Genomic DNA, 26,991 nt, shown 5'->3' with positions numbered 1-26,991 from the left:
AGTAAAAATAATTAGTTTTAGACTAAATTGAATAAAGAGAGTAAAAACCCTTTCTAAAAATTACACCCCTCCAATTTTTGTGAAACGTTTAATACAGGGTGTATTTCTAATGCATGAATTTTTAAATATTGCACTAATGGCATTCTAATAAGCTTATATAACTAAATTTTATGTGATCGTTTAGGGACAAAACCATCCATTTTCAAGATTGAAACATTCCAGGTTTACAATAAATTAGATCCATAGTCTATGAAGTTAACTTTCAATAAATTAGATCCATAGTCTATGAAGTTAACTTTCAATAAATTAGATCCATAGTCTATGAAGTTAACTTTCAATAAATTAGATCCATAGTCTATGAAGTTAACTTTCAATAAATTAGCTCCAAGATTCTCTGAATTTAATTTCTCTTTAAAGAATTTTTACGTTACTCCTAAAATTTTAGATTTTTCTTGGAATGAAAATTATGTAACGAGATTTAATTAATATTCTACGCATGGATTTACATCTTAGTTTTAATCTTTGCTAAAAACAAAAGAAAAATAAAACAACATAAAATCGTGCTCTTTTCGAGAAATGTACTGAACCTGTCTTGAGATGGACATTCTTCTTACTAATTATAAGGAATTTACTCAAATGTCGCATTTTGTATGTCATACTTTCAGGGACGTTTACAAGAATAACGCTGACACACAATAAGAAATAGATTACTATTCATATGAATTTTTTTCGTTATAAACATCGCGGATATAACATTACGCGAAACATCAAAGCTGATTGGTTGAAGTAAGTGAATTAAAACTCCTCGTGACCTCACACCCTCACATCACATAGAAAAAAAATTGAATTCCATTCTGGTCATCACCAAAAACTTCCTTAAACAGAGAGACAATGCCCTTTTGAATGTCAACCATATGTTTTGGTGGCAACGTTGTCTAATGTCTGAGAAAAATACATTGATTTATTGCCAAGACTGGTACATCTGTTTCATTTCATCTTCTTCTAATAATATGTTTATGATGTAAGACAGATAGGGTGAGGGGAGGAAGGGGATGCAGAGTAGAAAACATGTACTGAGTAGAACCTATTCTTGCCATCAAGAGTTCACTGAGTTCATACAAACCCGGATTCAAACGCTTTGCGGTATATGACACATTGAATAAATAAAGCATTCGTTAGATGCAAGACGAACTTGTTGATATGTTTCAGTTCATTCTAAAAGGTCTACTAAATAAGACAATATTTCATCCGGTTTGAACAAAAAGTCTGTGTGATTTTCTGAAAGTAAACTTTAAAAACTGATGGATATCGCTCTAGACAGGGCATGAAACCAACTGATGTAAAGAGCTAATAAGAACGAAATATAATTATTGCAAAGTCGGGAGATAACTGTTGACCTTCGCAATAAGTAGGCAGAAACCAGTCAGCAAGAAGAGATTTGACAAGCCTGAAGTCCTTTGAAAGAAGCTGTTGTAAAAGGAAGGTGTATTAGAAGGAGTTATCAAAACAGTGAATTAAAGAGGATCACAAGACAGACGATTCGAACGGTCTAAAACAAAGGAAGCTAGGAACAAATTAGTCAATTCTGAAGAATATATTCCTGATAATAATGAGATCTTTCTCTTATAAAGACTGGGAGAATATGTCTCTCAATGTTATACACCAGTTACGCCTACCTTATGCACACTTGGCAGTCGGACTGACGTATTTATTTATTTTAATGTATTTGTCCTTTTTTTTACAATATATTTTGTTTCCACGTAATACCGAATTACGGGCCGCAACACGTGCCATAACAGTATTTACAAGAAAAGACTGAGACTAGCAACATCATGCCCGTGAGAGAATGAGTGCAGAAAATAAAAAATTAGAATCAATCAAATTACGGATATACTTTTTAACCACATAACTACAATGATACAGAGATTTACTTGTCCAAAAATTGCAACAGTATTTTATACATGGTCTTATAGTAAATATATGGGGATAGAAAATAGTCCCACATGTGATAGTCCCACGTGTAAGAAAATGTTTGAAGCGATAAACAACCGATTTTACCAGAAGAAAAAAGAATACTGAATCTCATGTATGGATTTGATTTAAATGTGTCTAAATTTTTAATTACATTGGAAATATGTCAAATTTGAATTTCTTTAGATGTTGTCAGTTCTATTTTAATCGAATATGTTAACTTCAAACGAAAGAATTCTTTCATAGTATGTTTAAAGGATTTCACAACTGAGCAGCTGCAGTAGAAAAATCAATGCAAATCACGATATTAGTTATGGTACAAAGACTGAAAACTGATACTGCACTTCGTCTTTTCTGTATAGATCCTTCTAGACTGAAGCATTGTCCAAATACAGAGTGTCCTTTTTGGGGAAATTGTTTTATCCATATTAAAAACCAACATTGTGGTTAAGAGGCAACTTAATAGGGACTGAAAAGAGGCGCAGTACATTGTATTCTGAAGTTAATCAGAATACTCTTTATTAATCACAAAAGCTACTGGAAATGTTTGCAATTTGAGTCACTGAAAATCGCTATCATTGGTAACTTGATTATTAATGACATTCAAAATAGCGTTTCTCATTGGTTTCGTTCGGCATGCCTTGCAAGTCTACTTTTAACGCTATTTTTACATTACGTAACAATATTATTAAGTCGTAACGTAACGCTACTAATAAGCCATCTATGACTAAAGAATTATAAATTTTTATCAGATTATAAGTTATCTTGTTGCTAAATATATGCCATGTTGATGACATATAGCAAAAGTAATTGTTTGTTCGTCATAACATTCATCATATTATTCGTCTGCATTTTTTGTCATTGTTGCAGCCGTTTACCATTAAAATGAAAGCTGTTATAGTCGATGAGATTGTAGAAATCATTATTAATCAGGTCATCACAAAGTTTATCACAGGTTTAACAATTCATTTATAATTTTGTAATTACATAATGCGCACATAGTTTTTCTCTCAAGTAATTTTCCGCATAGAGAATGAGAAACTATCCAGTACACCACCTTTATAATGCATAAAAAGAATAGATTTTATAAGCTTATCCGATCCGTGTCACTGGAGTCTTCTTGCTATCACGCAACTTTCTGTACACATTTGTTTAACTTTTAACATAAATGGAAAACTTTCCTTTTTCCATATAATCGTCAAAAATTTAATTTTTGACAATATTCTTAAACGCCACGCATAAATATTGCCACAGCATTGTTAAGTTCGATATGCCCATACAATATCTAAAAGGTCTCCTTTAAGGCTTTGTCTCCCAACCTTCCGACATTGTCCCATATCTTTCCGTGGTGGGAAACGTGGTGCCAGTTAGGTTTCTAAGAATTCCATTTTCATATATCTATATTGACAAAATTGTGTAGAACACTTGTTGCGTGACTGTGTGTATTTTTTGCCTCTACGTAATTTTGAGTATATTTTTCTTGTGGTCTAAACAGCATTTTATTAAAATTCAAAATTCAACAGAGTTTTTTTTTAACAAATGTGTTAAAAAAACTCTATTTAAGATTCATTTAATCACGAAATTAAATCAATCAAAATAAATTGTTGTGTATTCGTAAAGAGGTCAACTATTTCATTGCATTAATAGTCGAAATAAATTATTTACTTTTTTACTCTTCAAAGTTGTTGAATAGAATTTTATTTCTGGTTTTAAAATTATTAGCAAATCTCCATCTATCAAATCATTTTATATTGGCATTTATTTACATCCAATAATTTTATAGAGATTAAAAACATTACCTTCAAAACAATTAGCAACAGTTTTATAAGAATCGAACTCAATTAATGATTAACTGTCCAGATTGTACTGTTATAATTGCATTGAACTTTTCAAATCCAAGTTTCAAAGAAGAAGACTCTGGTAAAGAGCAAGATCGACATAGCTAAAAAAACAAATGAAACAAAATTGAAAGTAAAAATATTCCCGAGTAACGTCGTTTTGATCCAGCGAGTCTGTTTTATAAATACATTCAATGAACATGTTAGCAGATCCATAAATGTCATCGTGGACGATGCAAATTACATGATGTACACATTACATTGTCATACACATTACATTATCATACACATTACATATTATCATACACATCTACACACATCTACACTGTCATCAAAGGGCATTGATGTGTGTAGTTTCCAAAAGACTAATTGAATAGCACAGACTTTTTTCAGAAATAATTCAGTGTATTTTTTTGTGTCTGAAAAGACAGATTTCAAATGGAAGTAAGAGGTCGATGAATTGATGAAAGGTATGTTGTCACATAGATTACAGTTAAGTTTGGAGTAGAGTTAGGGATAGAGCTCAGATTCTAGTGCTTCATGCTTGTGTGAAAAGAAAGCTTTCAAATTAAGGTGCGGGTTAAAAAAGTGCACGCATGCATATTTAGAAAATATCACTGACAGAATTAAAAATAGTTGATGCTGTCGAAGTAGATAACGGAAGGTGATTTTGTCTATAGGACGCTTAAGTTCATCATTTTTATGTATTTGTAAAGAATCGATTTATTTTCATTCGTATTGGCTAAGTTGTTATCCGTAAGTTTATTATCTGTAATTTTAGGCCGTTCGCAATTTGTCGTCAAAACTCGGTATTCTCAGTTTAATTCTTAAGTATATCATTATTTTAATTTGGATTTCATTAGCTAATATTACCACAATTATACTCATTAGCTGGCAATTGTTTTAATTGTTTTTTTTTGTGTACAGGATAAGGGCGACTATAAATGGAGTGCAACGGCTGTTAAATAGTTTAATATGGTGGCGAAAAAAACACACAGGCTGGTGGCGAAAAAACACACAGGCACGTATGAAATTATATATCTGTATTAATATATGTTCATTTTTCATACACTCAAAGGAATATAGCACGCAATAACTTCCCTCTCACGTTTGAAAGTATAAATTCAATAGAAATAACCGATAACAATGGAGCAGGATATCTTACATTTAAATGTTATGAACATGAGAGCTTTTGTAACCCAAGGGAAATAAATATATATGCTAAAAATCGGAGAAAATGAATTAAAAGAAACCATTATGACAATAAAATAGGGTAATAAGGGGTGCATACCTTCTCAAATTTAATTATTTATGTTTAACATTTCATATTCAGTAAAAAGAATCATGTATCATTTAGCTAAGGAAGTGAATATAGAGTTAAGATGAAGAAACAAATTTTTTTTGAAACTCGTCGTCTCTTACACACACACACACACACACACACAACCACACACACATACATATATATACATGCATATATATATACACATATATAAATATACACATAGGAAAATGTACATATACATATATAGAATGCATATATAAAATATACATATATATGAATAGATATATACATATATATGAATATAATTACATATTTATATATACACATGCATAAATATATATACATATACATACATATATATACATATACATAAATATATGTATACATATACATAAATATATATATATACATAAATATATATATATATACATAAATATATATGCATATACATAAATATATATATATACATATACATAAATATACATATATACATATACATAAGTATGCATAGACATAAATATATATACATATACATTAATATACATATACATAAATATACATATACATACGAGGGGCGTGCAATAAGTAATGCCCCTGACCAACTTTCCATAGGAGGAGAGCAACGAAACTTGGCACAGTTATTAGTCTTTCTCTACATAGGAACCACTCAGTTATGCATTTCTCCCATCGTTTGATGCAGCTCTGGAGACCGTTTTTGTAGAATACCCCAGGTCGTCCTCCAACCACGACGTGACTTCAGAAATCAAAGCGTCATCATCTGGGAAGTGCATTCCTTTCAAAAACAACTTCATGGCTGGGAAGAGGTGAAAGTCAGAAGGTGCAAGGTCAGAAGAGTAGGGAGGATGGGGAAGGATTACATAACCACACGTCCGTGCTTCTGATCTGGCAACATGCGAGTTGTGGATCAGAGCGTTGTCCTGCAGGAGGAGGGTACCTTTGCTGATCTTGCCCCGCCTCTTGATTTTGATAGCTCCCCTTAATTTCCTCAAAAGCGAAGCATAATAGGCTCCTGTAATTGTGGTACCCTTTGCCAGGAAATCTGTCATCACTACTCCGTCCTGATCCCAGAAGACTGAGCATGACCTTACCAGCGGAGGGCTGCATCCTTACCTTCTTTGCAGGTGGTGAGTCCAAACGCTTCCACTGCATTTACTGGTTTCACTCTGTGTAATCAGTCTTTTGAAAAACTTTGACTGATCTTCTTGGCACATCTCTAAATTCATCCTAGAGCATTCGACGCGTTCTCGCTTCTGGACTGGTGTGAGCAACCTGTGAATCCATCTGGCAGACACTTTATGCATATGCAAATAGTCACGAATGATAGTTTCCACACACCCTGTACTAATCTTGACATCTTGGGCTATTTGGCAAATAGTAATGCGCCGATCTTCCAAAATGGCAACCTCAACTTGACGGACAGATGCTGCATCAATGGCAGGAAGGGGGCGACCAGGTCTGAGAGCTGTTTCCACAGACTTCCGGCCATGTTTGTATTCACGATGCCAGCGTTTTACAAGGTTATATGATAAGGCATTATCACCATAAGTTTCTTTTATTTCATCAAAAATCTCCTGTGGTGTGCGTCCTTTAAAATACAAATACCGGATCACTGCTCGACATTCAACAGGCTCCATTTCACACCTGACTCAGTTCAAACACCTGTAAAACAGAAACCACAATTAGTTCAGAGCTGTAATTTGTCACATAACCCATAGAGATATAAATCATTGCACATGCAAAATTTCAGCTAGATCAAACAACTGAAGTGGGTCAGAGGCATTACTTATTTCACGCCCGTCGTAAATATACCTATACATAAATATACATATGCATAAATATATATATATACAAATCTATATATATATATATATATATATGTGTGTGTGTGTGTGTGTGTGTGTGTGTGTGTGTGTGTGTGTGTGTATCATTAAAACACGGTATTGTTTATATATATGGTTTAAACCTTCACCGCTTACTCATTTTTCGACTAAATTGAAAACAATTATTACAGTTTATATATAACCTTCTCGGCTATATTGTAAAAAAAATATAAAGTTTTTTTCAGTAAAATAAAAGTCATGATGAATTTTCTGGTGTTCAAAATCGTAAAAAACGTAAGGAGCTGAGCGACGTTTTTATGACTGGTTTCCATAGAACCACATCGCTTCAGCGACTAGTGTTGCTACCACTTAACTGCTCTTGCGAAAAGAGAAGTAACAAGTGAAACAGAGAGAATTGAAAGAATGAAAGGGGGATAATTAAAGGGATTTTATTGAAAGCAGGCGAGTGCCGCACATTGTTATTACATATGTGTATTTATGTTTATGGGGGCAAAAAATAATATTAAATTAGACAAAGAACAAGGGAATTTACTGGAAGCCTGAAAAATCTTGAATTACAATAGAAATATGCGAGCATAAAAACTAATATGGTTAAGCTTAAACATGGAAAAGTAAAGGATTAGTTGTTAAAACTAGAAAAGAAAAGGACAAGATATTCTAGTAAAAATATAAATTTAAACTTAAAAAATTGCAGAATTAAGAATTCTTTCATTCACTTTATAACATTATATAATCAATTGTTTATGCGGTAATATTTTAAGTTATGAATTTATTATATTTTTAGTAGATTATCTTGTCCTTTTATTTTCCAGTTTTAACAACTAGTCCTTTACTTTTCCATGTTTAAGCTTAACCATATTACTTTTCATGCTAGAATTCTCTATTGTAGTATATATATATATATGTATATATATATATATATATATATATGTATACATATATATATCTATATCTATATATATATATATATATATGATTGTTGAGCTGGATTAAATCCGACGATATGAAATAAAATGGAGGTGGAAGGGCCTGGATACTCAACGTTTCGCTCGATTTATGCGGGCTTCTTCAACAGGGATGGTCATTGACTAGAGAGTCGGAGGATTGGGGCTATATATAATGATGGGGGAGAGCAACGTGTTTTCCTTATGTAAATTAGATATCATATATACATATATATACATTTTATGGGAGAAAAAAATAATTAGAGTAAATTAGTGTGGTGGATTACGTCTAAAAGTTAAAATATCGTAGAGATTTTTTTAAAAAATTGTGTTTGGAAATATAGCGGTGATAGATTAAATAAATAAAATGACACGAGATTACGAAAGATTTTTTTTTTTTAAATTAGAAATAATTGAATTGGGATAAAATAACGTAGTAACTTAAAAGATGGTGTCTAAAAATAAGAATAGGAGGTGATAATGACCATCCCTGTTGAAGAAGCCCGCATAAATCGGGCGAAACGTTTAGTATCCAGGTCCTTCCACCATTTTATTTCATATATATATATATATATATATATATATATATATATATATATATATGTTCCAAGGGAGGTAAATCTGCCTCACTTTATTAGGTAAATTTTATTATTGCCAATTACGATATAAAGGAGTTTCAGATTATTTTTAAACTTAACAAAACGTAAGTATAGTTTTCGGATTGTATGATTTTAAAAATTATAATTGTAAGGATTGATAAGTTTTATCGTAATATCTAATAGATTTGAATTATGTATGATTTTCAGTTCGGATCAATTGATTAGTTATGATAACTGACCGAAATGATCAATCGATTTTTTAGTTTAGTTTAGTTTCGTATATAAAAACATGTATAATAGTTTATAATTTGTTGATATTATTTTCATAAGTATGTATACACAACTTAGAATAAATAAATTTGCTAATTATTAAACAGAACATTTTGGTATATGAGTCATGAATTAATTAAAATAGTTAATACAAATAGTTGGGATAAATGTCTTTGTTTGATAAAAATTCAATATGGCGTAATGGAAAAAATAAATGTATCTGCAGATTCTCTTCCAATTTTCGGATTTTTACCATGTCATATAACATTTCAATTCCTTTTGACGGATTGATTGTTGCTATTCCTTTTGATCAGTTAACGGGATAACATATTCACTGATTGATATAATAATTAAGTGATTGATTTTGCGCTACGGAGCAGATACTGTCAAGAATTGTATAAGTCAACTGAATTAAAGGAATAAATTATAAGATGGTCAACATCATGAATTTTGGAATATAACTTTTTGTCATTTATTCTCTATATTGCTCTGTAATGACATTGAACTTCTTAAATAAGTGTATATATAATAAGAAAATATATTTCTACAGAAATATATATATATGTATGTATATATATATATGTATGTATATATATATATATATATATATATATATATATATATATATAACAAACCTGAGAAAAGTATCACGAGAACATTTTCACCAATCTACCAATATATACCAATATGTAAACTGATGACGCTTACATAAACACTTACCATGATCTCCGTGGATGAGTTTTCGATGCGAAAACTCCAATCTTGTGATCTCTTGTGAGACGAGATCTTTGTAGACTTCATAGGTATTGACGTAATCTCCAAAAGAGAGACGATCAATTACACTTCCTGACATCAAGAAGCAATTGGTCAAGTTAACAGTATACCTCACACTGTGACCAGACGTGAGAGCTCCTTCTAGACTGACCAGATCTCGTAACTCCCAGGGACCTATGTACACATTGGTAAGGTCCGGCGAATCTTTTTGCGGTCGGCGGGATCGACCAAATCGTAACCTGAAAATATACAAAGTCAAATAACGAAAATATAATAAAGTGGTCAAGTAATGGACATAATATTTTACACTTTTATAAGTTGCTGCAGCAGAATAGTTATATCTAACTATATATAAGGCAGAAGATTCCTCCATGTAAATGTGTGTCTGAATATTTAGTGTTAATTATTAGTTTTCGACAAAATAAAAGCAAAACTGATCAGGAGACAATATTTTGAAATAAATTAATTTGAATGAGGAGATCCTACTAATACATATTTGTTTTTAAAATCTAATTGGCCACTTACACGTGTTTCGTCGTCTACGACTCATCAGAGTGTCTGAATCTAGATTCAGTCACTCTGATGAGTTGTAGCCGACGAAACATGTGTCAGTGGATAATTATATTTAAAAAAAAAAACGCCATTTAGGGATACCCAATTAGTGAAAAGGAAAAAATATTCCCAACTCGCATTTAGGTAAAAATAATTGAATTAATTCAAAACGTATCACAAAAACAAAAACAAATAAATAACATCTACCTATCTACCCATCTATCTATCGTTATATATATATATATATATATATATATATATATATATATATATATATATATGCATATACATATGTATATATACATATATATATATATATATATATATATATATATATATATATATATATATATATATATATATATAGGCTTCTTTGGTCGGGATTTATTCATACTTTAATATTATTGTAGCAATCTGTTTTTAATGTTTGCACATAATGATATATTCATTTACAGAAATTAACGATAATCGTCTGATATTAATATTATTATCATGATTGTTGTTGTTATCATCATCATCATCATTATTATTATTATTATTATTATTATTAACGGCATCTGCTTTAGCACTGTATTGTTAGTGAATTTCAGAATTATTTTGATGTTGATTGATAATGGCTATTATTTATATTATTCTAACGCCAGTACTAATCGTAGGTTTTATTCTCACAACGTTTTGGCTGATGTAACCTCGGAAAGTTTACCCGTGCATCTTGTTAAATATTTGCACTTTTATGTGGATTTCAAGAATATCAAGTGAATTCTTATATGAGCTCTTTATATAATCCAATTTGGGATTCTGAATTTCGACATAGGAATATGATTACAATAGGAATATGATTAAAATTGCGCTCAAGTAAAGTATAATATTCAGGATTTAAACAGTGTTTAATCCAAACGCAATGCAAATGCGTTACTGAATTTAAAGAATAATCGATTATTAATAGAAATATTGTGTGACAAAAACACGTACAAACAAGAATAAAATTGCATAATAATATATGGTGATGTTTGAAAAATTTAATGGAAATAATTTATTGTAATTCCACACAATTACCTTCCCTTTATGGTCGAAAAACTATAACATTTTATTAAATATTGAATTTTGCAGAAGAATAAGATATTTTGCAAAGCAAAAAGTTGAATGTTATGATTTGTTTCTTAATATCGCCTTCCCGAATTTTTGTAAAACAAAAGAAGGAAAACTAATAAGATCGAAATAACAATGAAATATTTTAACTATGACCCTCCGAGTTTTATAACTCTCGAAACTGTTTCGTCAATTGCTGATATCTAAAAAATGAATCTGCTTTGAATTAGTGTAGAAATTGTTGTATATTTATTATGAAAAATTTAAATATGAACAATCTCAGATAAAATGGAATGATTAGTATATGCAAACTAGTTAAATAATTACACATATGCATCTTTAAAACAACAAATATATCAATCGGGAACTAAGCCTTCGACTATGACAGATATTTGCCATGTATAAAAAAAACGAAATTAATGACTATCTGGTGCGAAGTTGACGACGGTGGTCCGCTATTCAGTAATAGTGAACCGCCATTTTTATCCTTAAGATTTCATCCATTACAGTAAGCATGCTTTGGAAGAGCGTTTATGATACGTAGTTATATGCTACAAAGTAACTTGGAGATATATAGAGGAGAACATTTAATGAAAAAAATGATGATTTCTCTTACATCTGACATTGGACACATATAAAGAATGAAGAATTATGTTATTATTTTATGAGCGGATGTTTCTGTTTAAGTCATAAAGGAGAATTGCATCGTTCTAACAAACGTCTTTCTCAACCCAGTTAATATCAGTAAAATTACAATGAAATTGTATTCGGATTATAACATAATGGATGAAATTAATGATAGTCTGAAGCAAGTACATGTTTGGCACATACATTGCTATTTAGGCCTGATTTTGAAACGCTATATCAGATTATGTATTAGATAAAATATGCATACGCACATACATATATATATATATACACACACACACACACACATATATATATATATAGAAAGAGAAAGAGAGAAAGAGAGAAAGATAATATAAAATATCAATTCATACCAATTATGTACATGGACATATAAAATTGTAGGAAATGGAAAACATTTATTGATAACATAAACATAGTTGATACACACTAAACAACAGATGTTAAAAGAAATGTTTTATGTGATCCTTTGATCCAGTTGAGCTTTGAATGAGTTGAAAAAAAAACAGTTTCAAGCTTCCATCAACAGCGATTGTGTTGTGTGATCTATTTAATTTATAATTGAACCCGATGCAATAGTAAGCTCAAACAGTAAACCTCATCAGGTTGAAACTTAGGCATTATTTCAGTTCACAAAAATCAGAAATATCGGCTCTGAGGCAGCGTCATTGGTTATATTTGCCTTTGCTCTCTTTTATTCTCTGATTATTTCTGATTATTAAGTTTATGTCGTGGAACATTTGCTGATGCTAGTTTTCTGTTTTAAATTTAAATCTTAAATTTCACGTTTTTTGTGGACACATTACACATTTTAAATGCAGTATTTTACAATATTCTTTACATATGAAAATGCCTTGTTAAATTATATGCAAGTGCCGTAAACATGACGAGGCATTTTTTTTGTCATGCCAATATCGCTGGAAGCCATCAGGACCATCTAAATTAATTTTTTTCTCATTAGAAAACATGACTTTCTTCCACTTCTCAACGTCCGAGGTTTGGTATTCATCACCAAATCTTAAGCTCTCCGAATTGTGACGTGGAAGCAATCGGGGAATTTATTTACGCTTTTTGTTTACCATGCCTTTGTGTTGTAAGTGTCGTCTGATTGTTATTGGACTGCAATCAGCATCTGTAACCTCCTTAATTTTACTAGGAGAAAGTCCTCTGTTATTCATAACAATCCGTCTTATTCTCCTACTACATTCAGGAAAAATTTTTTTGGGGGAGGCAGGGGCTACCAAGGTATTTTGCTTTTCTATAATTCTCAGTATTCTTTAGAAAGTTGCAAATAACAGTTTTACTGCGATTTACCTTAACTGCCATCGCTCGCTGTGACAAACCTTACTTATGGAATCCTAGACTTAAAGAGAGCTCAACTTCGGTTAGTTTTATTGCTTTAGGCATGGTAACATCTTTACACAGTCATTGCTAATCTCTAACTGATCTAACAATATTGAAATTACCATAAATCTAACAATTTATACCCTTGGTCTTATAATTTTTGTCTCTGGTCTTATAATTTTGATAATGTGTAAAAAGCTTAATTTAATAAAAATGCAAATTTTTAAATAAAACTTTTGGAATATATCTTTTTTTTTGTGTTTCCATAACCTTTTAAGTTGTACTATTAGTAACCTTAAGTCGGGAGAGTTTAAAATCTATCCTAAAAAAAGTATTTTTCTTATTTTTTTACACAGGCATCACCACATTATCAAGGCCAAGAGGCCACTCCAGGATAAAGATTTTTAATTGTATTGTAAATGTCAAGTTCGAGATAATAGGCTCAAAGTATTTCCGGTCAGAAAAAAGAGTAAACTTGGATTATTTGTATCGTAACGAGATTTTACTATTTGCATTCAGCTTCAGAGTTCGGCTTTAAAGCATCGAGTTTATTTCCGTTTATTTTCTAGGTCTAATGAATGACATATTAGAAAAAACAGTGTTTGCCGCTTGTCCAGAATTCCTTTTATATTAAAAAAAAATGAATACAGAAAAATATTTATGATGTACGTAACCGTTATGGATCGAAAAGATATTCCAAAAATCAAGTAAATTGATCAAGTAATTATTTTTTGTATAAAAAATATTTTTACAGATTTTAGCGAGGAATAATTATTTTTTGTATAAAAAATATTTTTACAGATTTTAGCGAGGAATAATTATTTTTTGTATAAAAAATATTTTTACAGATTTTAGTGAGGAATAATTATTTTTTGTATAAAAAATATTTTTACAGATTTTAGCGAGGAATAATTATTTTTTGTATAAAAAATATTTTTACAGATTTTAGCGAGGAATAATTATTTTTTGTATAAAAAATATTTTTACAGATTTTAGCGAGGAATAATTATTTTTTGTATAAAAAATATTTTTACAGATTTTAGCGAGGAATAATTATTTTTTGTATAAAAAATATTTTTACAGATTTTAGCGAGGAATAATTATTTTTTGTATAAAAAATATTTTTACAGATTTTAGCGAGGAATAATTATTTTTTGTATAAAAAATATTTTTACAGATTTTAGCGAGGAATAATTATTTTTTGTATAAAAAATATTTTTACAGATTTTAGCGAGGAATAATTATTTTTTGTATAAAAAATATTTTTACAGATTTTAGCGAGGAATAATTATTTTTTGTATAAAAAATATTTTTACAGATTTTAGCGAGGAATAATTATTTTTTGTATAAAAAATATTTTTACAGATTTTAGCGAGGAATAATTATTTTTTGTATAAAAAATATTTTTACAGATTTTAGCGAGGAATAATTATTTTTTGTATAAAAAATATTTTACAGATTTTAGCGAGGAATAATTATTTTTTGTATAAAAAATATTTTTACAGATTTTAGCGAGGAATAATTATTTTTTGTATAAAAAATATTTTTACAGATTTTAGCGAGGAATAATTATTTTTTGTATAAAAAATATTTTTACAGATTTTAGCGAGGAATAATTATTTTTTGTATAAAAAATATTTTTACAGATTTTAGCGAGGAATAATTATTTTTTGTATAAAAAATATTTTTACAGATTTTAGCGAGGAATAATTATTTTTTGTATAAAAAATATTTTACAGATTTTAGCGAGGAATAATTATTTTTTGTATAAAAAATATTTTTACAGATTTTAGCGAGGAATAATTATTTTTTGTATAAAAAATATTTTTACAGATTTTAGCGAGGAATAATTATTTTTTGTATAAAAAATATTTTTACAGATTTTAGCGAGGAATAATTATTTTTTGTATAAAAAATATTTTTACAGATTTTAGCGAGGAATAATTATTTTTTGTATAAAAAATATTTTTACAGATTTTAGCGAGGAATAATTATTTTTTGTATAAAAAATATTTTTACAGATTTTAGCGAGGAATAATTATTTTTTGTATAAAAAATATTTTTACAGATTTTAGCGAGGAATAATTATTTTTTGTATAAAAAATATTTTTACAGATTTTAGCGAGGAATAATTATTTTTTGTATAAAAAATATTTTTACAGATTTTAGCGAGGAATAATTATTTTTTGTATAAAAAATATTTTTACAGATTTTAGCGAGGAATAATTATTTTTTGTATAAAAAATATTTTTACAGATTTTAGCGAGGAATAATAAATCGTACTAATTACAATATTCATTTTTTCTTTATTTCTGGAGAAGTGGTTAACGGCAGATAAGCAGTGATGAATTCAAAATGGCAAAGTAAGACACTTCCTCTTTGCTTCCACAAAAATTTTATTTGCTTAGTTAAAAATACTATTTGATCAATGTACATAATTTTTGGAATACCATATTTTCTTTCCGTAACGGATACATATTTTTAATATAGAGAGAATTCTTGACAAGTACCCAATGTTTGATTGTATTTAGTCGGTTGTCATTTTCAAGGCTATCATAAGTCGTTATTGTACGTAGAGTGTAAAATACAATATCATTGTTTTCTTTTTATGTCAGTTATTAATGAGCCAGAGCGTATCAAGACGAAAACCGCTAGACGACGGGGGTTAATGAGATGAATAGATTTTCAGTTAAATAGTGCATAATATGAAAAGAGATAAAAAAATGTATGTAATGAACGCAATTTGATTACTTATCTAAACGATTTATGGGAAACGTTTATAAAAAAAAATACTTAAAGATGACCAAGGAAATAGTAAACTAGGAAGGAATCCCGTAGTGCATTTTCCACAAAAAATACTTTGTTAATGTGAATTATATTTGTTGGTGATAATGGTTTGAATTTTAAATTTTTCATAAATTTCTACGGCGCTTATCAGATTATACGATTAGCTTTCACATTACTAAAATACCTTGAAAAAATTGTATAAAATTTAAAGGCTACGGGAATCATTGTTCAGGTTCGCCGCAATTTTTTTGGTTGTTTCTTTTCCTCGTAACACAATGTTTCCTCCGGAATAACTGCACTGGGTTATAATTGATTTTTAGCTCATTCTAATATTTTATTATACATTGCAAGCTGATGGTAACAATTGCTATCTAATGGGCCATACTATCCTACTTTTGCTTAACACGTTAGGTTAAAGAACAGCGCATAATCAAATCCCCGTGTTAAGAATGAGTTTATAGATACTAACATTGTTACTTCGGCACGGTATATTCATTTTGGCAATGACCGCCATTGCCCGCTATTATAATAGGCTCCCACTTAAAACCATAGTTTAATTGTTTTTTGGGTTTTTTAGGTGGGGGGGGGACAAGCTTACACCGGAAGCGCCGGTACACGGGTCCTTCTAGTAGTATATATTATCATATGCAATTAACAGTGTATTAAGGGAATGTTACACAGTAATACCATTAGAGACGTTATAAATTCGATATTTCTCACAGAAATAGGTAAATTAACAACTCATGTTCAATTAAAGATAGACACTGAAGTATGTAACATCAAAATTGTTTTTACAGCAATAAACAAAATCCGAAGGGCCTGATTTGCTCTTCAACAAATCAACTAAAGCGATCTAAACAATAAAAGGTTTTAGGTAATAAGTATTTTAGTTGTATTAGTTTCGGTTTTCTGTTAAAATAAATAAACGAATAGAAGTTAAATTTGTATGTGTAATACATCACACATTTCCATTGAAATGGATCACTGTGACTTAATATAAATAATACACAATAGTGTTTGTATATATATCTATAATATAAAGCTGAACGCCTGTGTGTGTCTGGTCGCGAATAGGCTTCTATATGGTTGACTATTATAGAAAACTGATCACATATAATGATAGATGTATCGAGACACAGGAATTAGTATGTTTGATCTGGCATAATGATGATTCATTAAAATTGTGAGGTATGCGTGCAGGCCTGGTTCACAAAGTATGGAAATAAAAAATTTAAAAATTAAAAAAAAACCGTTTACAAGTGTTTTTGATATAGATGTACATAATAATACTTTGATAAGTATGTTTTAACTTAAATAGGGATGGTATAATACAATTGGAAATAGGCACAAACTTTAATAAAGACTTTTCATATCTATCTGCATAAGTATACTTTGATAATTATGTTTCAGTTTGAAGAAATATGGTATAATAAAATTATGGGATGTTCGTTCGCGCCTGACCTCCATAGAATGGAAATATGTCACAAAGTTTAACACGTTTTTTTTTTAATATAGATCCACAGAATATTGTGATAAGTGTTTCAGTGTGAACAAGTATGGTGTAATAAATTATGGGGTTTATCTATTTTATTTTTACTTTCATCATATTTTGTTTTGGTTTTGATACCCCCAAATTCGAAGCTATCTCTTTACAGCCCTTCCTTTTCATAACCTATCATACTTTCATAAATCAAAGTCCATTTTCTGTAGGCTGTTTTTAAACCCAGTCAACGACGGGTACTTTTGATAATATATATACACCCCATATATATATATATATATATATATATATATATATATATATATATATATATATATATATATATATATGGGGTGTTCAGGGAGTGGTTAGTACCTTTCGTAGGGGGTTCGCCATGTTTTCTTCGTAGGACAGCCCATCTGCCACTGGCACTCAGCTATCATTTGTGGCTCGCCGTAGCTGACGCACGCAACAGCGGCTACACCCTGAATACTGGCTTTGGCGAGCTTGCTAAGCGAGCTGAGAGTAGCCGTCGGGCCACAAATCTCCGGTGAACTAGAATCGGGCTGTTTCAGGCCTACTGCATCCAAAGCCTGACTCCCGGCGGAACAAGCGGAAGAGTTCATATGAAGAACCAACGGTTGTGAAGGCGGTGGCAACAAGTGTCGTTGCAGCACCTAGACCAGGATGTGACATCCTGGTTATCTACTGCAGTTTGTCAGTCTCCCGTCGTACCGGTTCTCCGTGCCACTGGATCAAGACTTCCCAGGCCGAGAGTGCACTGGCCTTCTCACTATAAAACCTTCACGCACAGGTCTGTTTTGCAACTCATCACCGATTACCGATCTGTCTAAGGCACACTCTTCAAGTCCTGCGGCGATGGGCACGTGGCGAAAGCAACAGGTGTGGGTGAACACTGGCAGTTGTAGTCACAAACCTACACGTAGGCGGACCATGGACAAGTGGTCGCTCTTTTCCCTGAAAGGCAACATGAGAGTTCGGCAGCACCTGTGGGCGATTGGGTAGCCTCTTTAGGATAGCACTGCCCATCCGCACATGAGGGAGAGGGTTAGAAAAGGTACCCCAACAAATGCTTGCCATTCTAGTGTCTGGGTAGCATACTGCGGTTGACAGACTCATCCACATAGCGGTCGAACAACAAAAACACAGAAAAAATTATCATCGGGACATGGAATATTCGAACTTTGTTGGATAAACTTACTTCCTCAAGACCTGAAAGAAGAATAGCGCTCATCGCAAGGGAACCCCAGCGTTACCATATAGATATAGTGGCACTTAGCGAGACCTGGATCGCTGGCGAGGGATCTGTGAGAGAAGAGAGAGGTGGATACACCTTCTTCTGGAAAGGAAAGCCGCAAACAGAAGACTGGATTCATGGTGTCGGGTTTGCCATCAGGACAGCTTTGCTGAAGAACATGCCTGCGCTACCAGTTGGAATCAACGAGCGCCTCATGAAACTGCGCATCCCTCTCAGCAGGATCAGACATCTCACAAGCATCAACGATTACGCCCCTACACTCGCAAACCCAGATGATGCCAAGGAGAAGTTTTACGAACAGTTTGACCAAGTCATCAGGTCAACCCCACCAAGCGACAAACTAGTCATCCTTGGAGACTTTAATGCAAGGGTGGGGAGAGACTATAGCAGCTGGGAAGGCGTTCTGGACAGACACAGAGTAGGCAAGATCAATGACAATGGTCTGCTCCTTCTCAGCAAGTATGCAGAGCACATTCTTTGCATCACCAACACTTTGTTCAGAATGGCAGACAAGTATAAAACCACCTGGATGCCCCCAAGGTCAAGACCCTGGCACATGATTGACTTCATCATCGTCCACCAACGAGACATCAAGGACATCCGTGATACCCGTGCCATGAGAGGCGCTGAGGTCTGGACTGGCCACAGATTGGTCAGAGCTGTACTGACACTACAAACTGTTAGGCCTTCCTACAATGTTGCCAGGCTTAACGACACATCATATGAGGCACGATTCCAACAAGTGCTAGATGAGAAACTCCAAGATCGTGTGACCACTGAAGGCAGCACAGAGAAATGGACCTCTTTCAAGAAAGCAGTAAATGAGACTGCGATGGAAGTCCTTGGAGCAAAGACCAGAACCCATGAAGACTGGTCCAATGAGAACGACAAAGTGATCAGAGAAGCCATATATATCAAGAACAAGGCTGACATAGAATGGCTAAATGACCCGTCATCCATCTCCAAGCATGAGAAGTTCAAGGCCCTCCAGGCTAAAGTTCAGACCAATCGCCGAGTAATGCAGGATCAGTGGTGGCAGAAAAAAGCAACTGAAATCCAGCACTATACTTATAACATCAAACAAAATTTCATCTCATTGAAATCTGTTTTCGACCCCTCTGCACCCGGCAGTGCTCCACTACTGTCGTCAGACAGGAAGACGCTCATCAAGGGCCAGGATGGTTTCAGCAGACGCTGGCAGGAACATTTCAGCACTTGCTAAACAGGCCCTCATCAGTTGATTCAGAGGCTCTGAATCATATCCCCCAACAACCCATAGAGGATTCACTCACAAACCTCCCTACCATCGAAGAGATCAAGAAAGCGATCCACCAGAATAACCTCGGGAAAGGATGGCGTCCCTGCTGAGATCTACAAGGCAGTAAGCCCCAATGCTCTTGATGCCTTCTGTGACGTCCTTCTAACTGTCTGGAAAGAAGAAATAATGCCAGACGATTTTCGCGACGCCCTAATCGTCTCCCTCTATGAGAACAAAGGAAGTAAGTCGGACTGTGGGAACTACAGGGGCATCTCCCTCCTCTCGATTGCCGGAAAGATCTTTGTACGGGTCATTCTTAACAGACTCAGTACAGTTTCTGAACAGACACTCCCTGAGGCACAGTGCGGCTTCGGGCCTGGCAGGAGTACTTTGGACATAATCTTTGCTTTAAGACAGCTTCAATAGAAGTGCATTGAACAGAAAAAAACCTCTCTACTCTGTATTCATCAACCTGACCAAAGCTTTTGACACCGTCAACAGAGAGACACTTTGGACAGTCCTTGAGTGCATCGGATGTCCTCCAAAGTTTGTGTTAATGATCAGGCTCTTCCACGATGGCATGACTCAAATGGTAATATCACAGACACTTTCACTGTCAGCAATGGTATGAAGCAGGGTTGCGTATTAGCTCCTATCCTTTTCAACATCTTTTTCACCTGTATGCTGTCCCATGCTGTCCAGGATTTGCAAGGTGTGTCTACATTCGTTACCGCTTGGATGGCTCCCTCTTCGACTTACGGAGACTCACAGCAAAGACAAAAAGCTTGAAAACTCCCATCCAAGAGGTTCTCTTTGCCGATGACTATGCACTAGTGGCCCATACAGAACAAGACTTGCAGCAGATGCTGGATCGCTTCTCTGGGGCATCCAAGCTCTTCGACTTGACAATCAGTTTTGGAAAGAGGGAGGTGCTCCACCAATCTGCACCATACTCGAACCCTCCTCCTCCCACCATCACCATTGACGACACACCACTTGCCAACGTTAATCACTTCAAATATTTGGGAAGCACCATATCTTGTGATGGCTCCTTGGACAGAGAAATTGACACCAAAATCAGCAAGACAAGTCAGGTACTGGGAAGACTTCACAATCGAGTGCTCAATGAATACAACATCCGCCTATCTACGAAGCTGAAGGTCTACAATGATGTGGTCCTTTCCTCCCTGCTCCATGGTTGTGAGACGTGGACACAGTACCGCAGCCATATAAAGAAACTGGGGCTCTTCCACATGCGAGCTTTCCGCTCCATCCTGGGAATCAAATGGCAGGATCAAACCGGGAGACCTAGAGAGACATGCTATGGACAGACCAAAATGGCGAGGCTCAACTCACAAGGCTGTTGCCAACTTTGAAGAGGCTCGTAGCCAGAAACTCACTGCTGCCAGAGAGAGACACCATAGAGCAGCATAAGCGGTGATCACAACTTACTTCCAGTACCCCCAATGTGCGTCTAGACTGGGGCTGCAGAGCCACCTCCGTGTGCACAGATGAGATGCATAACACAAACGCCATCTTCGGATCCGATGGAAAACCACCATATATCTATCTCTCTCTCTCTCTCTATATATATATATATATATATATATATATGTATATATATAGTGACAAGAAAATACCCTACACACATCTATTTGTATTGTTTTATTGTATGCATAACTATTGTTTAAAAACATTGATAATAAATTAATGCTTGTTGTGATTTATTTGTAATTTTAATATTCCATTTTCCTATATATATATATATATATATATATATATATATATATATGCAATACTGATTTAATATTATAAGATAAATAATAAAAACATTTCTCAAACTTTATATGTCATTTAAATGTGTACTATTATTTTTTTAAATTACAATAGATTTCTATCAAAGATACGTGATACATTACAAAAGAATGTTCAAACTTTATAAATAGCCGTCGATTGCATTGTTTTTGCTCGAATATAAATGAAAGTAAATTTTATGGTTTTAACAAATGTTGCAAGCCGTAAAGAAATAGAACTGTCATGGTTTATTTCCTTAAGAGGAAGTGTCACTTTCGCTCAGCGTCTCATGTTGACAACGTCATAACCTTTCACCATTGATACCCCCAACCATTCTAGTTTATTTATTTATATACTTCAGATGTCACATCAGACATAACTCCCCGCCTATACTTATAGAAAAACGGTCACACCCAGTTCATTCATGAATTCTAAACAGGAAATATACGCACAAGCGTGCAGTAAAACACTGGCAGAATATCTGTGTACAAGAAACATTTACGTGTACACACGCACAACACACATTAAAACACACATTGACACCCATTAGAACTTTAATTAGATGATCAAATATCTACATATTTCATATAGTATGTTTTAACACGTAGTTGTAGAGAGAAAGAGAGAAAGTATGTGAGGGAGAGGGAGATGAAAAAAGCAAGGGCGCGTACGACAATAAAACACAAAGTTTATATTTTAGTTTTTTACTATTCATTTTTAACTTTCTTTAGAAATTTCCCTTTTATTTTTCCGAACAATCTAACTCGGATACGGGTTAAATATTTCATAGTATAAATCAGAGTAAATGTATTTACTTATAAAAAAAATAAAATGTATTTATTCCCGAAAAAGGGCCATAATTTGCTATGACATTGGGTGAGAGTATGATAATAGTTCATATCAGTGATGTCAATCATGACGTCTGCGTCTATCACATCTACTACAACGGTTTAATCACGATTAAAATGAAATGGAGTCTTATGAAACAATAAGTGAATAGTCGATGATACATCTTCGGCAATCAGTCTGACAACGGCACTGTTGCTGTCTGGGTTAAATTACCCCATTCTCCCATGTTGTACTTTCGTTATCAGAAGATTTTATTTTGAATCACTTCAGCACTTCTACTGGGAAATAACGGCGGGGCTGCTCAGACATTTGTGTAGGTTAAAACTTTATTTAGACTTCTCATCTGTCTCGTTTAGCTGTCTGTTCTGTCCATAGTTCTATGTTTTCTTTAGATATTCCTATTTTCTATACATTGCATTGTGATATATTAGTTGTTTTAGACAAAAGCTTTCAAAATTGATATGTTTCACTTATTCTCAAACTAGTTTGTACCACATTATATTATATAATATCATAAGCAAAATCCAATTGACCGAAAACTTACTGATATGAGACAAACAATTTGATTTTTTTTTAATTATTAAACTGTATGTTTAATTCGAACCTATATATATATATATATATATATATATATATATATATATATATATATATATATATATATATATATATATAATTTTGTCCAATGCTTAAACCATCACCAATTCAGATAGTAATAATTATTGCTGATCGTATGACTCGAACCAGTCAACAAAGTCAACCTTGGCTTTGCAGCCTAGCATTTTTCACTTGAACATTAGGAATTAATGTTTAAATGTTACTGATTAAGCTTACTTATATTTCGATTAGCTATTTATATATGTTGTCCCATTAGGCACGGACAGTCTTGCTCGTTAGGCAAAATAATTCTGCAGTTAGACCAACGGTTGACTAACGGGACACATGTTAAAATTCGATTGATTGCCTGCAGTAGTTGGGGGCTCATCATGGAATAAGCTTCATGCTTTTGCAGTAACTTAGCTCACATTATGCTGTTGTCTACATTGCACTGTAGAGAACCTACTGTTGATGTTATAAAATTATTTGTATATATAATGGCTTGAATCAAAGTTTCAAATAAAAAAATGAAGTATTATGCTTCATTACGAACGTGCCTCAGTCATATAAGAGAATCTACATTGATTTGGTATAGCTGGAATTACTGATTGTGCAGTGATGATGGCGTGAATTTAAGTTTAACATGAAAAAGACAAGTATCATTGTGAAATTGTGATTTGAAGTAAAACATTCATTTCGAACGCGCCTCTGTCATATCAAAGAACTTACTGTTGATTTTATATGTTGGGTTTGTAGTGTTAGGCTGTGCAATATTTTAACTTTGGTCAAAATCGCCTGTTCCTCCTTTTATCGAATTATTTCGATTATCGATACTTATCGAAGACATTCCGATACAAAACTATCTAAGAACATACTGTACTATGGACATAAAGTACCTTTGTGTGAAATTTCACAAAAACGACTCAGCCGTTTTCGATTTCATTCGGAACGAACTCACAGACCCACAGACAAAGTTCCCTTTATATATATATATATATATATATATATATATATATATATATATATATATATATATATATATATATATATATATATATATCAAGTCTGTGGATATCTTGTTATGTACATAGAAATAATGCTGTATTTTCGTGTGAATGGATGCGGTTTATTTTTATTTTTTTACGATGACAAATTAAAATTGCCCGGAAGTCCACACCATTGCAATTAAATACTCTCCAATTTTTAAGTGACTCTTAAAAGATGTGGGAAGGCAGTGAAATATAAATGTTAAATAGAAAAGAGAAAGAAATATTAATTAGAAGAGGAGAAAATTGGAAAAAATATACAAAATATATCCAGAGGGGAAAAATGAATTTAACCTCGGAAGCTGCGTAAGAGGAGAGAGAGAGGGAGAGAGAGAGAGAGAGAGAGAGACAGACAGACAGACAGACAGACAGACAGAAAGAGAGCGCAAAAAGTTCCTATAAAGATTATTTTATTTGGTTTTATTGCTTTTTCATTGATGAAACCGTTACAGATGATTCCTATCTGCATATACTGTACATATATTACACTGCCGTTAAAAGAAGGTAATGTTTGAATTTCACAGTAAAAGAGATATATTGTACTCTTTACCTAAAAGAAGAGGATGCAAATCATAGTCGAACGGATACTAGACTTCTTCCACACTAAAACTGGGTGGAAAAAATTAAACTGTATAAGATGCATGATTTTTATTTCAATATACAGAAATTACAGTTACAAAAACTAAACCGAGACATTATTGCGCTTACTGTCAACCATAGAACCACGCTTTTCAGGTACAGCGTTTGTTAATCTATTCAACGATGAACGAATTATACAAATGGTTCGCATTTTTAGTGACAATTATTACTATACATTAACTAAATTTCATTTTTATTCAACTTTTACTTAACTTGGGGTTTTCTTATATTTCGATATAATATAATTTCTCGGTTTCTAAGCCGTTATTTATAATCCATCGAATTATAAATACGGCATCCATTATAATATAAAAGAATACAGGAAATATTTTGTCGGAATTAGATTCAGTAGTTTTGGTATTTTAAATAAATAAACAACATTGATTTATGGTTGATTTTTCATCTGATTTCCATAACAATTTTCATTAACAAATTCATAAAACAAATCAAACGCCAATAATTTACAATATTAAAATAGGATTTCTATTAATTATTATCCCCTCCCAATAAAAATACTATAGCTAATGAATTAAAAGTCATATTATATAGATTTCTTGACGAATTAGCGTCTATTCGTAAGACACTAACTTTCAATACTTTCTTCAGTTTACAATGATTTCGTAATCATGAAATTAGCACAGAACCCACATGAGAGGCATTATAGCAACACTTTCTGTTTCGGTCGTTTAACAAGGTTAAAATACTTGAATGATTCACCTTTCAACCACAGGCTATAACCTGAACGCTTCTCAATACAAAACTAATATAATGAATCAATAATGTACGCAAATAAACTATGATTTCGCCCAGAATATATATATACAAATACAAAAGGCGCTTTTTCTTTTATAATGGATAAAGTCCCTTTTACTGATTATAGCAACGGACGCTGTATTCAGTTAAAGGGACTTTATCGGTCGACACCGATAAATCGCTTAATATAAACAGAAGTGTATCTACTGTATAATTAAGCCAACACTTAATTTTTATTGGTTAATATTTTTATAATTAAATTATAAAATAAAACACATGTAATCATTTGGCAACTTATTTCTATTTGAGAACAATATCTACTGTCAAAGGAAACCCAATTTTAATTATACTCAACACTGTGTTTAATCTTAGTCTAAAATGAAACACCGGTTATAGGGTTCAGCAGCACACAGAAATCGTGTTTTATGTAGTAATCACGTAAGAATCGTAAACAGGAGAGATTTATGCAGATGTTTTAAACGGGAGAAGACATTAAACGTTTTAGACAGTTAAAGGCTTCCAAATAACAGGAAAGCCGAGTTGCGTAATCAGTTGTTTGTAATATTTGAATCTGTGTATATCGAAAGAATGTTAGTCAATTGTAAAGTAAGAAAAAAGAAGGTTTATCTAGCTTTTAGAAAAGGAAAAGGAAATAATGGCTATCTGCATGTGGCGATGTTTCTGAAAATCGAAGAATTTTATTTAAAATGATTACCTCTTGTGTAAGGGGGTAGCCATGTTTTGACATCTCTGAAGCATTTTTTATGAAGATGTACATTCTGGAATGAACGAATAGGTAGTTCTCAGCCAATGAGATTGAGTGTAATCTGAGGAAGGAGAAATTATCATTTTGGGAATCGGGAAAAGATTATGGTTTGTGTATAAGTATACGAGCCAGAACAGTAGGGTGAAACCCCATATCCGACCCAAATGCATAATACCTCCCGGTGCTGAATAGAAGCAGTAAAAGTACTTTTTATTTAGAGGGGAAAATAATAACTACTTCCATTGTAGGTGTGTGCGACTATGATGATAGTTCTCCTATGATGTAATCTAGGATTTTAAAATAGTGAATAAATGTGTGTAAGATGTTCAAAAGTTAGTTAATATAGTGGTTGATAGTCGAAACATAATACATTTGTATGTGGCATCTGTTTGAAGAAACCTAGTGTACTTTGGTTCAAATGGGAATTTCTGCAATCAAATTATTATATATTTAGGATAAAGTTAAAGTGTTAAGTCCCAGGAAGGGGTTCACTTGATTACTGAGAACATCGACTGAAGTAAATGAAACAAAATGGTAGGTTGTCGCAGGTCATAAGTAAGAAACAAA

At 32.6% G+C, this 26,991-nt stretch overlaps 1 protein-coding gene across 4 annotated transcripts in view; it reads right to left on the bottom strand.

The window, feature by feature from the left end:
* LOC145258255 (uncharacterized) overlaps window positions 1-26,991 on the bottom strand; it is a 231,701-nt gene that overhangs the window by 21,717 nt on the left and 182,993 nt on the right. For all 4 annotated transcript variants that reach the window (XM_080116233.1, XM_080116235.1, XM_080116234.1 and 1 more), the window contains one exon: window positions 9,490-9,782. In XM_080116233.1, the coding sequence (XP_079972359.1) occupies window positions 9,490-9,782 (293 nt within the window). The remainder of the gene's footprint in view (window positions 1-9,489; window positions 9,783-26,991) is intronic.

Source organism: Euprymna scolopes, chromosome 33 (assembly GCF_053919585.1).
Source record: "Euprymna scolopes isolate OS-2025 chromosome 33, ASM5391958v1, whole genome shotgun sequence".
NCBI classification, from domain to species: Eukaryota; Metazoa; Mollusca; class Cephalopoda; order Sepiida; family Sepiolidae; genus Euprymna; species Euprymna scolopes.
The sequence above is the reverse complement of the archived record's forward strand: the minus strand, read 5'-3'. Positions and strand labels throughout refer to the sequence as shown.